This window comes from Talpa europaea (genome assembly GCF_964194135.1).
Source record: "Talpa europaea genome assembly, chromosome: 7".
Lineage (NCBI taxonomy): Eukaryota > Metazoa > Chordata > Mammalia > Eulipotyphla > Talpidae > Talpa > Talpa europaea.
In genome coordinates, this window is record NC_140074.1 from 107,931,242 (window position 1) to 107,947,634 (window position 16,393).

Genomic DNA, 16,393 nt, shown 5'->3' on the forward strand with positions numbered 1-16,393 from the left:
TGTTCTCCTTTTAGATTTTTCTTGCCTTTCTGAATACTATTAGGTGATACTACCAGCTAAAGAGGCTTTACTGTTAACAAATAGTAGAGAGAAAACATTTGCACTACATCATGTCTTTTCTGTTCTTAAGTTGTCATCTGGACAACTATGGCTGTATCCTAATGTACATATTTTCAGAGTCATCGAAATTTTACTTAGCATTTCTAATATATTGACACAAATCAAATATTCCTTGTAGATCTATTTGCTTTGAGCATCTTTTTTTTTTTTTTTAAGATTTATTTATTTATTTATACAAGCACTGGGTACAGTCAGAAACGCGGGAGGGTGAGAGAATTCACCAGAGCCAGAGTGGGGAGCAGAGCAGGCAGAGGGACCGAAGTCCACTGCTGAGGGGAGCAGCGGGCGGCAGGAGAGGTCTGCGCGCCATGTGGGACCCTCCTCCAGGGGCCAAGGAGCAGCCGGGCATCGAACCGGCGCTGCAGAAGCTGCGGGCAGCTTCACAACCCAGCGCTCAACCGCTGCGCCATCAGGGAGGCCCTGCTTTGAGCATCTTGATTCCCTTAGTAATTTCTAAGGAGTGAAGTTTTTCTCAATGTGCAATGCATTCTGATAGACTTTGCTCTGGAGATTAAGACTCTCAACCTTAAGACTTTTGAAATGCCAGAAGAACATTTGATTTTCTGAGATTATCATTCTAATCACCGTTCTCTATGCCAGTGACCCTTTCATTTTTTATTGTATATTCTTAAAGTTTACAATACACATGTATTCAAGTAATATTTAATTAGATGATTTTCAAGAAAACTTTTAAAAAGCATCTAGAGAGGAAGAAAGAAAATGGAGGCAGGTATACAGGAAAAATGAGAAAAGAAAATAAAGGGAAGGAGTCACTGTCTCAATTTGTTAAAGTCAGAAATAAGATGTTATAGAGCTATATTTATTGGCATGGATGATTCTCACACATATAGTGCTGGGTAAAAAAAATCATAAGTAGTCCCAAATACCTCACATACCTCAATCTAACCAATAAAAGAATCAAAATGTTTCTGTGTCAGCCTGCAGATGAAATGTCTACTTCATTATTTTCAAACACACCACAGTCTTTAAAGAATTTTTATTATAGAAATGTTGAAGTACAGTGAATAGTTTAACAAATCTACCAGTTCCCCAGTTTCAACAATTAAGTGTATCCCTCTTGTTTCTTCTGTTCCCTTAAAATGTATGGGGGTGGAAATATCATGAGAAAGTCACCCACTATTTTATCTTATTACCTGTGAATCCTTTAGTATGGCTCTAATGATGAGGGTTTTGAAAACCATAATATTATATTACATATATGATGCAGTGGCACGTATTAAAGGCACTAGCTCTTTTTAGTATTTTGACTGACATTGTGGGCCACTTGAGGGGAGAGTAATAAGCCTTGGAAAAATGTTCTTTCGCATTTGAAAAGAGGAAAAATCTAATAGTACTGTGGGCTGGTATTCACTGTCTCACTCCTTGCCCTATCCTCTTGGTTCTGTGAATTTTCTCATTTATTCGGAGCTAAAATCGCGAACATTTAGTTTTCCCATTGCATGAAATACATCATGGATCCTTAATGAGTGATTGGAAAGATGTTAAATTATGTTCTTAAGTATAGGTTGAAAATGTTGATGTCTTCCAGGTCTAAAAGCTTTTAACTTTCCATGCCAAGAGAGCCTTGCCTCTTTTGCTTAGGCAGGAGAAAATTTGTATTTAATTCTTCCTGCTGCATAATGATCTGGACTTATATAGTATGTAACTAGATATTAAATAAGTGAAGCATGGGAGAAGCTGCATTAACTTTGCAAAAACATATTTTTGCCATTTTTACATTTACAAACAACTCCCTCCCTTTTATTTTTATCAGATTTTATTGTTGAAGCTTCACTAAGTACATTAGACTCTTTGCTCTTCAACTGTGCCATTGTAGGTGGGTTCACAAACAATAAGCTTGTAATCACTGGCTGGTTACTTCCTTTAACAGAGTGCTGCACTGACTTCTGAACACAATTTAATGACAAAAAACAGTCATTTCTTTTTTTTTAATTTTTTAAAATTTTATTTTATATATTTTTTATATCATTTTTGCACAATGTATGCATTTTCATCTTGGTTATAGTCCCCATACTATTCCCACCGCCCCCCCCTTGTTTTGACTCTAATCCCTCTCCCCCTGCCCCCATAGTGTGTCTCTGGTTATAGTTGCTTGTTGATTTTGATTTTTACTTTATTATAATTAGTCTTTTTCCAGGTCCCTTATTTAGGTTTTCTAAATTCCTGCTCTGAGTGAGACCATCCGGCATTTCTCTTTTTCTTTCTGGCTTATTTCGCTGAGCATGATCCCTTCTAGCTCCATCCATGTTGCTGCAAATTGAATGAGTTTATCTTTTTTGTTTGCTGAGTAATATTCCATTGTGTATATGTACCACATCTTCTGGTGATTTCTTAACTTTAAGACATCAATATGTAATGGGTTCTGCATTTCCTGTACTCATCTTAGTCTCTCAGAGAATATTTTATTTCAGAGTTATTATAATAAAGAAAAAATCAAAATAAATAAACAACTATAAACCAGAGACACACCACCGGGATGAGGGAGGAGAGGAAAGATTAGGGTCAAAATAAGGGGGGTGGGAATTGTATGGGGAATATAACCAAACAAAAATGCATACATTGTGCAAAAATGAAAAATGATGTAAGAATTATATAAAATTACATTTAATTTAATTTAAAAAAAGAAAATAGAGTGAAGAATTATTTCTGAAAGAGATCTATCCAATATATAAACTTAACTGTGAAAATATAGTTGTCACTATAGAATTAACACTAATGAAACTTCTAATATCCAACGCATTACCATTTCATTCAAGAAAAACATAATACTAGGTGTAGAACAGTTGCTAAAAGTTGGTCCTCTATTTAGCAATAGTATTAATGACAAGTGAATATATACAGAGTGTGTGAGTGTGTATAAGCATGTTCACCCTCTTTTTTTAAGCAAAATATCACTAAACTCAAGAAAACAAGGTAGGAAACTGATGATGCAGTGGGCAATAAGGTCATCTTTCATTTCATGAATTGGTTTCCATCATCCACTGATACGCATTTAATTTGTTTTCTTAACTTCTTGTATTAAGTGCACTACCCACTTCAATTATATTATGCTTATTCCACAACTCTGTATATACACATTTTAAATAGGAACATGGTATATACATGATTTAAAAGGTATACACGAGTTAGTGGAAATTAAGTCACCTCCCTGCCATCCTTACCCTCCTAGGAGACAACTGCTATTACTAATGCTTTGTATTCCACATTTCTATAAATGTGAGCATCATTGACAATAGTTTTGCTTTTAGACTTAATTTTTCTGGGTAGATTATATTACTTGTGGTAAGAGAAAGTTGCTACTGAGAAGTGTAAGCAAGATATTATACACTCATAATATTATCTTTTAAAATAGTGAGGGTGACCTTTTCTAGCTACTTTGCTCTTATTTTAACACTTTTAAACTAGAGTAACATTAGAATTTGTGTTACCCTAATAGACATTGCATACATCTTTTCAGGTAAATAAACTCCACTTTCACCTTAATTTCAAATGTTTTAAAGAGACTGTTTCTATCTATTCAATGCTGTGACGTATATATTGAGACAGCGTGAATCTCTATACTGCTTTTGTATGTTTTATTCCTTCTCTCTGTTTTATGGTATTGAGGGTTATGTTGTTGAGAAGCGAAGCAAAAAAGAAAAAAAAAAATTGTGCTCCCTTCCAGACTACCTCCAGGTATAATTTTTGTCCAGACACTAAATGTCAGATGACTACTATGGCAGCAGAAGTAATGAAGGAAAGCTTTTTGGTTTTTGTCTTCTGTGGACTATTATTTGATACTTTAAGGGTAGTGGGGAAAAGGCAGGACTGAGAGAAGATGCCCGAATGTTGTCAGTAGTCCAGCGAAATCTATTATCTCATAGGCAGTGAAGATATGTCATTTTTCTAATTATATATTGCCGATGACTGTTCTTCTGGGAATGTAGAATAAAAGGAAAGTGAAATCGGAGAGGTACAATGACTGACTGTTAGAAAACTTTAATAATTAATTAGAGAACATCTATGGTACCACAGGGTCAGGGTGCAAGGAAGATCATTGATCCGTTTAATATATAACGTAGGTAAAGCTTGTTCCCCTTTATGTATAGTAACACTTCAGCTGATGTTGCACTGATACAAGAGACTGCGCCTATTAAGTAGAACAACTGGTAATATACGTGCTAAGTCCTTAGCTATCCTGTGTATGGGATTCAATGAATCCCTTTACATTTAAATTGAAACATTTAGAAATCATGCAGAAAACATATGTCTAGACTTCAGCTGAAATAGAGTCACAACTTTAATAAAATTTTTTGAAAAACTATTGCAAGAGTATATTTGCATGCTGTTTGGTAAGGTATGTTATTTGTGAACTGAGAGAATTCTCACTTTCTAAAAAGTTATTTTTTAAAAGTACAGAGTTTAAGATTTGCCAGGTTGATAATAGAAAGGCACAACTTGTTTAAGTTTGCAACTCTCTGATTTCAAGTATTTAGTTACATATATATATTTCCTCTTTTGTGAATTGTTCATTCATTGGAAAACCTTTACACCATTTTACTTTCAGATTGATTGTCTTTTGAGCCATTCTATTTTGTTTCTGTACTAAGAAACTACATCCCCAAGAAGAACTTATTCCTCAGATTGTGAGTGCTTTCTGATCAGAAACAGAGAGAGCCCTCCCTCTCTTATTATATGGCTGTTACATATAAATGCTGTTTTTAATAAGTACCAAAAAATATATTGAAGTTTGTCCTTGGATGAGAGTTTATCACTATTGGCCTTTGGGTGAACTTTGAGCCTGAGCTGTTTCATTCAAGGCAGCATGATGTCATTTAGCTCACAAATTTCTCTGTTGCCAGAAAAAGGAATGTTGTTTCCCTAAATAACCTAAAGCACTGAATAATGCAGGCAAAGCATTATTCACCTCTCAGGATGCCATGAAACCCTTCGGTATGGTAAGGGCTTTAATGTTTGTGGTGATGGTAAAGAGAAGGGTCAACAAAACATTGTGTCTGCTCTTAAATATTGAAGTATTTAAGATGATGAAGTATTGAAGTATTGAAGAATACTTTATGTCACTGCCCACATAAAACCCAGCTGCCAGTATGACCCAGCTCACACTCATTTCTTCAGTAAAAATCTTTGGATCCATCTTTGTTTTTCATATTAAAAGTTTTTAAGTTTCTTTCTATATTCACCATCTGTTACTTTTTCAGCAGAAACTAAAGCCACTAGCTGTGTCTGATAATGATCTGACCCATTTGGATTGGTACTTCCCCCTCCCCCTTATTTGAGAAATAGGTTTGCCATATTTTCAATGGCATTGAGACACATTTCAGGGAGTAGAACAGCTTTTCAACATCTTCTAAAATTTGGAGCATGAGTTCACTAGCAGCAGAACCTGTAGTTGATTAGCTGTGTCCTCTGAAGCTTCCAGAGCTCCAGCTATAAGAATTTATTACTGGGAGTTCAAGAAGTGTAGGAGGGAATAGAATAAGAACAGAACCAATAGATTTTCCCTTTGTTTTTTTTTAATAAAGAAATACTGCTTAATGTTCAGTATTATGCTTTGTGTTTGTTTATGTAAAAAGAATGCTTATAACTTGTGTGTGCTTAGTATTAATTTTTGTATGCATTATCAAAATCTTTTTTCTTTCATTGCTTTAAGCGCAGATAGTGCTGGGAGCAAATAATTGTACCTTTTATTTTTTTTCTCTTGAAGGAACACCTAGTCTGTGTTTATTCCTATATATTTAAAACACCCTCAAAACACAAGTAATAAACTTGCCCTGCTATAAGGCGTATTCAAATACTTTATAAAAACTTATCTTCTGTTCTCTAACTGAAAGAGTGGACATTTTATACATGATTTAGTTTATTGAAATCTAGCTTTTGGATATTTTACTTTTTGGATATTTTAGAAAGAGTTTGTTCTTGGGAATGAGAATATACTGTTACACTTTGGGTGAAAACACCATGAAATATTAGAAGATTTAAATTTCATCAGAATTAGCAATAACTCATTAATAGACCTTGAATTAATCCTTCATACCCTAACCTATAATTATTAGTCTGTATTTTCTGAATAATTATCAGAGCTTGATTTTTAAAATTTATTTATTTACTGTTACATTTATTTATTTGCTTACATTGTTGTCAATTTTTGGACAGTATTTGATTTCTTCCCTCAGGGGTAGCTCCAGTAGTTCTCTCACCTCGAGAGCACCTCTGATCCTTTCTGTCCTCCCTGTGCTCTTCCTTCCCCTGTTTGGACCCTTCTCCCTCCCAATTATTAACCTGTATTTATTCCATTAACCATTGTTAAAAAGGAGACTTCTGCATGTCACTTTAGATGTCTATTGATATATTATTTATACTTCTTTAGTTTAAGCATTATTGTACTAATACTTTGTACCTATACTTTAGCATTATCTAAAGCACTAGTTTTAACTTTGTCTAACTTATAAATAACTTACTTGTCAAGAGTAATTTGCAAAAATCTTATAGCCATTGGTCTGTATATCATATTGCAGAGATATCCAAAAATTCAAATCCAGGGTACTCATGCAAACTAGTTATGGATTTGAGAAATTATATTATAAATTGACATTTTCCATTTTGGGATATGAAAATTTTATTATGTGGGATTCAGACTTAGGAAAATTATCAATGAATCATTTAATCTTTCTGTGCATAATTTTACTTTATTTGTTCTACTGACTTGAAAGTTTTAGGGATTTATATAGATTAACAGGACAAATTTGCAGAGGTTGGTACTGAAGCAAATTTATTTTTGTTTGCTTTATATATGAACACACATTAAAATATAAAAATATATATCTGGAAACACATATATTGTAAGTCACCAAGTACACTCTAGTGATTCCTGCCCCCCACCCCTCCACCCCCGCTTTTGTCTTTTATTTACTCACTGGAAGCATGCTCTGCTTTCCTGAAAACACAGTACAAACAAAGCCTGGCTTATAGTTACCTCCTAAAGATTTGCTCATCTTGCCCTTGCTTGTTGATCTCTACTTATCAATGGTCTGTATTTAGAGGCAGTACTTTTGAAGTTCTACTCTCTAAAGTAAATTGACAATATATCCTTTTTAGTTAGATGGATAGGCTTGTTTTAAGAAACTTTCCTATAGGTAAGTATAGAACTTGGCAGAGATTTTTTACCTCAAAATTACATATAACTTTCCTCTCTCAGGCTCATTAGTTATCTAAGGACAGTTGGTAAATTTAAAAGATAGCCTTTAGATAGATGGTGTATGTATTTCAGTCAACTAAACACAGACTTGCAAGATATATTTATATATGTTAATGCAAAAACTTGATTTTTCTATAAATAATTGTTCCATGCTAACAAATATGGGGCAATCAATCAATTATAACCCCCTCCAAAGTTGCATCTAAATTCTTTAGGGCTTACAGAATAAAATAATGAGATGGGAGAGTTAAGGACAGTTTTATTCTCATTGTCCCTGCTGGGATGTTCCTATTTCCCTTCCCTGTGTAAGATAGGAATCATAACCAGATTGTCCAGTCTGGATCGATGGCATGGAAGCTTTGCTCTGATTTATCATACTTGTCTTTTATTCTTATCCCAGGATCGCGATTTTGAATTCTTATTTTCATTGTGTGTTGCTAGGTTATTGCTTGTCTAAGGTAGAAAGTATGGACTGTTCTTCCTATCTCAAACAGGGGTATTTTAAAACATAATGAAATGTAAGGGGGAGGATGGCTATTTATTTCATTTTGAAAAATATTATCCTATCAGACCTATATTTTGTTTTGCCTATCTTCTGAATGGTTCAAAACATTATTAATTAGAAGACTATATTTTATTGAAAATATATATGCAAACTGTTCTTACAATTCAGGATTTAGATATGTTGTTTGATTTTTATATGGTTATTTTACCATTTTCATTGGAAAGCAGATAATGACTGGGAGGATGAGGAGAGAGGCTTTCTTGCTTGTCATTAATTTTTTACTATGGAACGTACAAAATTAGAAAAAAAAAGTGTAAAGAGTCTCGATTGCCTGTCATCCAGTTTAAGCAATGATGAACTCATGACTAATCTTGTTTCATCTATAATATAATCATGCTTCTCATTCTAGTCCTAGTTACTGGGTTATTTTTAAATTTACCCTTGACATATTATGTAATATTATGTTATGTTATGTTATGTTATGTTATATCATACTATATCATGTGCAGCCATTATGGTGATATTATGTAGTACAGAATCCAAACCTCCTTTCTTTCAGTTAATACTTAAAGGCTGTTTATTCTGCAGTAGGTGCTTGCTTATGCTTACTATATAAAGAACTGAACTTAAATTCTTACAGATATTCACATTTGGACCAGCTAGTTATACAGAGTATAATTTCGTTTTCTTTTTTAAAATGTTCCAATATCTTTTCAACACATGATGCTACCTTTATTGTAAAAGACAAACAGCAAACAATTTGCTGATTTCCCTCCCTGTACTATTTGTCCTCTCCCCACAAGGTAGGTGTTTTTGAGCATGTACTATTTAAAATCTTGTTCTAGGTTCTACTTCACTTCATCTTTGTCTGTATTTTTTTTTTTAAGATTTATTTATTTATTTATTTATACAAGCACTGGGTACAGTCAGAAGCGCGGGAGGGTGAGAGAATATACCAGAGCAAGATCAGGGAGCAGAATAGGCAGAAGGACCAAAGTACACTGCTGAGGGGAGCAGCGGGTACAGGAGAGGTCTGTCGCACCATGTGGGACCCTCGCCAGTGGCTGGGGATCGAACCGGTGCTGCAGAGGCTGCGGGCAGCTTCGCAGCCCAGCACTCAACCGCTGCGCCACTGGGGGAGGCCCATCTTTGTCTGTATTCTAATAAGCAAGAATGCGGTTTGAATAGCATTATCAGTAGGCAATTGTGGAAGTTATAACTCTTTCTGGGAATGTGCATAAAAAAAGTAAATATATTCATATACTTTGGTTTCATTTTTAGGAATCTCATCTAAGGAAAATGTACATTTAGAAATATGTACATTTAGAAAAATGGTGGTGGAAATTATAGGATTATTTTCTGTTTTTTTCCCCCACATTTCTTTTTTAACCATTTAATTTTCAACCACATTTTATCCTTTTTGTTTTCTCTTTCTCTCTTTTCCCTCAAGTACCGCATTGGTTTATTTATCTTAGTACTAAAATGGTATTTAGAGGTAGAGAGTATATTGAAAATCTCTATACCTTACACTCAGTTTTGCTATGCACCTAAACTTGATTGAAAATATAAAGTTTGTTTTATAATGAAAATAATAAATTCAATAAATAGACAGTGTGGTACTTTCAAAATTATTTTATTGCTTTGACTAAGCATAGGTTTCTTTCTGTATGAGAAAGCAAACTATCTATTTTAGTTCTATATCATACCACTTAAGAATCAGGGAAACTATTGAAATATGAAAAAAAAATAATAAATTCTGCCTAAATTATAGGAACTCCATCAGATTTGTTACTTAGAAGTGATTGCAGTGTCCTAAATTCTGAAAACTAAGAAATACACTAGTGTGTATAGTACAGTTGTTACTGTTCTGGAATGTATTCGTTAACATGCAGTTAGTTGTTACAATCATATTTGTCATGACTAAAATCCAACATATTAGTATATATATATAAATGTATGTATATTAAAGCACAGTTTTAATTGAAGATCTTTTATATTCCTAAGAATTTTAGTCTTTTTTATTCTCTATTTGAATTGCCTTTTTGCATTAAATATCATGTTTTTTCTTATAAATTATCACTATATCCAGGATGGTTGTGATCACATTTCATTCTCCACTGCATTCATTAATGTTGTTTAAATATGTTTTCCTTCTCATTACAGTGGTTCCCCCTGGAAGTCCGGGACCCATTACTCGGCATGGGTCCTATGACAGTTTAGCTTCTGACCATAGTGGACAGGAAGATGAAGAATGGCTTTCTCAGGTAAATTCTGAAGTTATTCTGATATTGACCTATGTGAAAGAAAACAGAAATCCTGTTTTTATTCTTGAATTTTAAAAATATTTCCCTTATTGGAAAATACTTGGAATTAGATTCTTTATGGTAGACAAGAATTAACCAATTATATTTACATATTGAGACGTTCTGATAATACTGTTGCAAGTGTGTGTGTCTGTCTGTGTCTATGAATACACATACATGTATACATGTCTGTGTGTGTGCACATTAACTTTCATACGAGGGCACAGCATATGTATATCTTTCAAATAATTCATTTATATTGTTTAGGACTGTGGGTTTTATGTAGCATCTTTGAATTAAAATAAGATTGGGCCATGTTTTAAAAGAGAAGCCATTCAAGAATCTTTTGGATTTGGTCTGTGACACCAGCATCTTCTGAGGATGGGGCCCATGCTTTGATCAGGAAAATGCAGCATTCCACTCTGCACATGTCCTCATTGTGCCTTATGGGGCTTCCAGTGGTCTCTAAAACAGCCTATAACAGCTTCAACTGACCCTTCCTCCCCCTGCCAGGTGAAACTGTCTTCATCTCATGGCTTTGAAATAAAAGATACTTGAGGAGATTTCAAAATGATGAGATTACAAGTGACTTCATTACAAATGCTGTTATGTCTGCTTCAAGTCTGACATCATTTGGGGAGGTTAATGACCTGTCTCAGATTACCAATCCAGCAGCTTTTCATCAGACAGGTGCTTCGACAGGGGCTGGGAACAGTTTCATTGCCTTCTCCCAGAGGGTAGTCTCAAAAAATCCAGGGCACCTAGAAACTGGAGAGTCAAGTTGATTCCAGGTGACATACACTGCTTGACACCTAAATACTCAGGAGAGGCTCCTTGAAGGAGGTGTCGATGTTTCAGTTCCTGACAGATGGAGGTCCATATCCTTTCTTGCGGATACACTGATAATATTCAAAACTAAACAGAACAAAATGAATGGTGGCAAAGAAACCACGGTCTTTCACTTCAACTTTTCAATTAGGGAAAGGGGTAATGTGTGCTGTCAATGTGAAAGTGAACACAATATGTTTGTGCTGCACACACCAGGAAATTGAATGGGAACATCTGGCCATCACCTCTGTGAAACTGCACAGGCATCTGTTTACCTCTTGGCTTTGTGACACTGATGCATTTGAGCTTAAAAAACACAGAACGCTGTCCCTGTGGCCTAATTTACATTACTGTATACAACTATTTAAATGAGAAATCGTTGTCCTAAATCTGAGTCATTTTCTCCTGGTGACTAGTGAGAATATGAATGTTGTTCCAAGACCATGATGATTTTGCCCTTCAGGACTTACACACAGAGCTGCATGCTGAGCCTTTTTAGTTATATTTTGTTAAGAATTCATCATCACAAGCAGAGAAATATGATCAAGCGTAAAAGAACTGAGGGCAACACAAGGCACATGGGAAGTTCTATCAAGTATGTACACAGACATTAGGACCTAGGAATCAGATGACATTATTAATTAAGTCTTTCACCAAGGGTTTGCATATTTATTCTAGTATTCTAGTTATTCATTTGTAAAATTATCTGTTTATTCTCATGTTTTAACCAGTGTCTACTCTCTGCTTTGTCTTTACAATAGTTAATACAATATTGGCAACATTCCCTACTCCATCCATGAAGCATGAAATTCATAAGGCATTTTGGTGTTATTATTTTGCTGCAATTAAAATTCCTTTGCCAGTGTTAATGGTAGTTGAGGAGACATACTAATTAAGTAATAGTATTTTGAAGACAAGTCTACATTGAGAGAGAATATATAAGACTTCATTTGATGTAAATTTTGGTGGTTAGGAGAAATCTATTTTATATTGCATATTATATTTAATTGTGGAAGGAAACAAACAGATATAGAAAAATGTTTCAGACCTTTCCCTCCTCCCTTTTGAGCAACTTCAAATTTTTCATAAGTTTGATCCTCAGTGAAGATAATTAATTTTATTCTGTATATTGATAGGTGTATTATTCAGTGCATGCCCATAGAGTAGTAAATATTCTAGAACGAATGAAAAAGGTAGTCCCTAAGGAGGTGACTTTTAGTTACTTGGGGCAGTAACTGGTCCTTTTACTCTCATGTGGTGTGTGTGTGTGTGTATGTGTACATTTGTGACTCTAACCAAATGTATGTATATGTTCATGTACATATTGTACATATATACATATACACATATATAATGTGGGTGTTCAGACATGGGATGGGGTAGGGAATTGTGAAAGACTCAAAGGGAAGATATAACATGTTTCAATCATCATACCTAATCTGTTCCAGGTAGAAATTGTAACTCACACTGGACCCCACAGACGTCTGTGGATGGGTCCACAGTTCCAGTTCAAAACCATCCATCCCTCAGGCCAAACCACAGTCATATCATCTAGTTCATCTGTGTTGCAGTCTCATGGTCCAAGTGATACTCCACAACCCCTTTTGGATTTTGATACAGATGACCTTGATCTCAACAGTCTCAGGTAAGAAATAAAAAACTAAGGGAGTGATTTGACCAGATTAATCTCATTAGGAATGAGTATCTTCAGTAATGTTTACATTTCCTCTTTGGGCACAGTGTATTCAGGAATGAATGCACTATAGCTTGTGATTCTGGTACCTCTGGAGATCTTATGTGGGATCTATTCAATAAGTATTTTAGATTGTATTTCTCTAAGACTAATATTCCCTAAATAACACTTTTTAAGCCATCTAAATTCATGATGCCTTATTCATATTTCTAAGGACTTAAAGTCTGATTATACACTGTTTTTTTTTTTTAGTTTTTAAAACTATATTCATCTGCCTAGTCCTGCATATTCCTTATTTTAGACTGTAAAAAGTTTTTGATGAGAAAGTGTTAATATAAAATCAAATGTTCTATTTGCACATATATATGTGTGTGTATCTTCTTCATGTATATTATCTGATCCTTACTTGTAAGAGTCTTCATAATAAGGTTTACAAAGTATGGTTTTTATTATTGCCAGCTCGTTGAATAAATGCAACTGAGATTTTTTTTTTACTGTTACAGTCTCAGCTTTGCTTAGTGGTTCAGTTTGTTATATCAAGACATTACTACACAGTAAGATTTACAATGAAGGACTTGGTGAAATGCAATATAATCTCCCTTTCCTTACCTTGTCTTTTAAAAAGTTCAACAATGTAACTTTATTTGAATCTAAAATAGCCCTCTGACCTTTTTCATGTATTTGCTGTTTAAAGTTGTTGGAAATTGTGGATAAAAAATTTGTTTTTATCTACCTCTTTGTTAACATTAACAACATATCTCTATAAGAAAGCGAAAATTGTTGTAGTTAGATAAGGTATAGTATTTCTTATTTGACAATAATCCGTATAAAGGCACATGTCTTCTTTTAATACCTTTTTTAATGTTTTAATTCTTTGTTTAGTTAGCTTTGTTGCTATTATTCCCCCCATCCTTTTTTGCTTTTTAAAATATTTTCTTTACTCTCTAGAGCTTTCTAGAGATGACACTTTTCCCCAGGATGTCAGGCAATAGTGACAATTGGGTGCTAGGCCAAGTTTTACTTCTACCAATTATAAACTGTGATCTAGTTTAAGTAGTCGACAGTCAACTTAGTGATCAAATGTAGCATTCATGTTTATAAGTCATTCAGTTAATTGTTAATATGTTCAGTCTCTTGACTGACCTGTTCACGAGACCCTATTTCTTTTCTATTCCCCCGATGACAGTCCCTTTTCATTAGAGGACATCTCTAGCTCCTAAATGCACAACTCTGTTCCTGTTTTGTTACTTCTTCCACCTTTCTTAGTTACTCTGCACCTCAGACTTAGTTCTTCATCTAAGTCTAACTTGCATCTTCAAACAAAACTATGTTCCTGAATCTGAAATACCTTCTGGTAATTGTTATCTAAAAGAATTTAAATTTTCATACTTGATTAGAATACTGTCCTATTCATTGGGCACATACACACTTTACTAAACTTTGTATTTGATAACAGATTTATAAATTTCTTTTGATTGCACTTGCCATTTATATTTAAGAATTTGAGCATAAGCCCTTTGGTTAAACTTTAACCTCCTTGAGAACACTGTTTTGATGGGAAATTCAGATTTTACTCACATCATTGCATTTACAAGTGTTCTATTGGATACCATGTTCCACCCAGCATATGCATAGACCTAGTACTTAATATGCCCCTTATTCCTCAGTATTATCACTGTATCCCTATGCCTCACCTCTGACTTCTGTATTTCTATAGGCTCCTGCACAATGGCACTGTGGCTGTGTGCCTTACTATTTCCTTTAAACTGTGAAGCCTTTGCTTAGATTGTTTTTCTTTTTTTGGCTTAACTGATCTATCACATCTAGTAACTATGTCCGGTACCCCATGAGATATCACTGGGAATTATATTGTGCATTGATAGCCTGTCTCCCTGCACCCTGACCAAAATGGAGTACAGACAGGTATATTGTCTGTTCTATTCATAAGGGTTTTAGGCATGGCTTAACCTCATGGCAGCTCCCTAATTTAGAACAGTGACTTAAAATTTAAAATATGAAGTCAGTGGTGGTGGATGTGGTGTGGTAACATACATCTGAGGATATGTTTCCTATAGTTCTGATTCATATAGTGTTCTAAACTAATGATAGAGCAATTAAAAACAATTCAGTGAAAACTTCATAGATCTGAGAAACACATAATGTATTGATAAAAGGAAGGGAGACACGACGTTTCGTTTCCCATTCAAGAGTAACTCCTAGGAAATTGATTACATTTTATTGTTTCTTAAATATGCATTCAACTCACATATTTCATATAAATGAGGTTGTTTTTTTTGGGGGGGGGTGAGAACTTTGAGTTCTATTCAGAAATTTCAGTTATATACACATTGTCAACTATTGTCTCCATGTTCATTAGCTCCTCCCACCCTTTTTATCTCATTTTTGTTGATATATGATTCATATAATATAAATTTCACTGTATTATTCAGTACAATAACCATTGTGTATTCACTATGTTGTACAACATCTCCACTCTCTACTTCTAAAACATTCCCATTACCACAACCAGTTTACTTTTATCTATTTTTATTATTAGGGGAAATTTTAATCATGTAAGCATATGTTTCTATTGCCCAGCTTCAGTACCTCAATTCATGACCAGTATAGTTTCATCAACAGCCCCTCCATGCCCTACCCACATCTCTGGATTATTTTTTTAAAAATACAATATAAATTCAATTAACAATATGAAATGTACTAGCTTACATATTGTATAGACCAGGAGGGGGCTATAGTTTCAATGAACTGACCATATAGATAGCTTCTAATTTCTCTTTAGAACCAGAAAATATATTTTCCAGAAACTTTAAATAAGCTGTTTGTCTTTTCTTACTGGCCCAAATTTTCTTACGCTGCCCTTCCAGAGCTAATTAATCTTTGCCATGAGATGACAGAATTATCTTGACTGGCTTAGGAGGATGCAATGGGGTCTAATGAATTTTGGTTAGAATATCATAGTGTCCCTATGGCAGTGATTGGAATTTGTGTACATCAGCATGTCCAACTTCCAGTATTAGATCATATACATTGTCCTTTACCTCCCTAACATTTCTTTCTTTAATACAACAGATACACATATAGTCAAACCATGCATTTAATAACTACTCTTCTTCTGCAGTCAGTTCAGATCCATATAATCTGACCATGGTGTTTACCAATCTCTTATCTTTACCAATAGCCATTATGAACGCTATGCTTCAACCTAATCATGCATCTCATGATGCCTGTATTGGTCATGCTCAGTCACAGATCCAAGGGTCCGCTTGTTCTAGGTATTTGTTTAAAGGGCTCCTCTCTCTGTATACCTATACTGTTACTGTATACAGATCCAGTTTCTGTTAGGCACCATAAGGTTTCCTCTATCCACTGTGGATCTTGCATGCAATCCCTTCTTATTCTGAACTCTTATTACCTAGGTCATTCATTTTTACACCTAGTTTCTAATCAGTTATGAATTTTTATGTGCTATACCATCCATCTGCGCTTAGACCTTGTAGTCATTTTTTTCGCCTGCTTGTTTCTGGAATAATGCTGTCCATGACTAAAATTCAACAAATACTTATTGCATGGAAGAATTACAAAAAATACATGTTCAACTTGTTGCAACAATTTTTCATTCCTTTAAGTTTCCTGGCACTCTTAGGTCTTTTATTCATATAGATATTTTAATTTTAATAGTATTATTCTAATACTGCTGGACATAGACT

General features: G+C 34.4%; 1 protein-coding gene across 4 annotated transcripts in view; it reads left to right on the forward strand.

The window, feature by feature from the left end:
• Window positions 1–16,393, forward strand: part of BCAS3 (BCAS3 microtubule associated cell migration factor) — a gene marked incomplete at its 3' end in the record, with an annotated part of 480,594 nt that overhangs the window by 232,830 nt on the left and 231,371 nt on the right. For all 4 annotated transcript variants that reach the window (XM_084239092.1, XM_084239093.1, XM_084239095.1 and 1 more), the window contains 2 exons: window positions 10,005–10,105; window positions 12,421–12,617. In XM_084239092.1, the coding sequence (XP_084095218.1) occupies window positions 10,005–10,105; window positions 12,421–12,617 (298 nt within the window). The remainder of the gene's footprint in view (window positions 1–10,004; window positions 10,106–12,420; window positions 12,618–16,393) is intronic.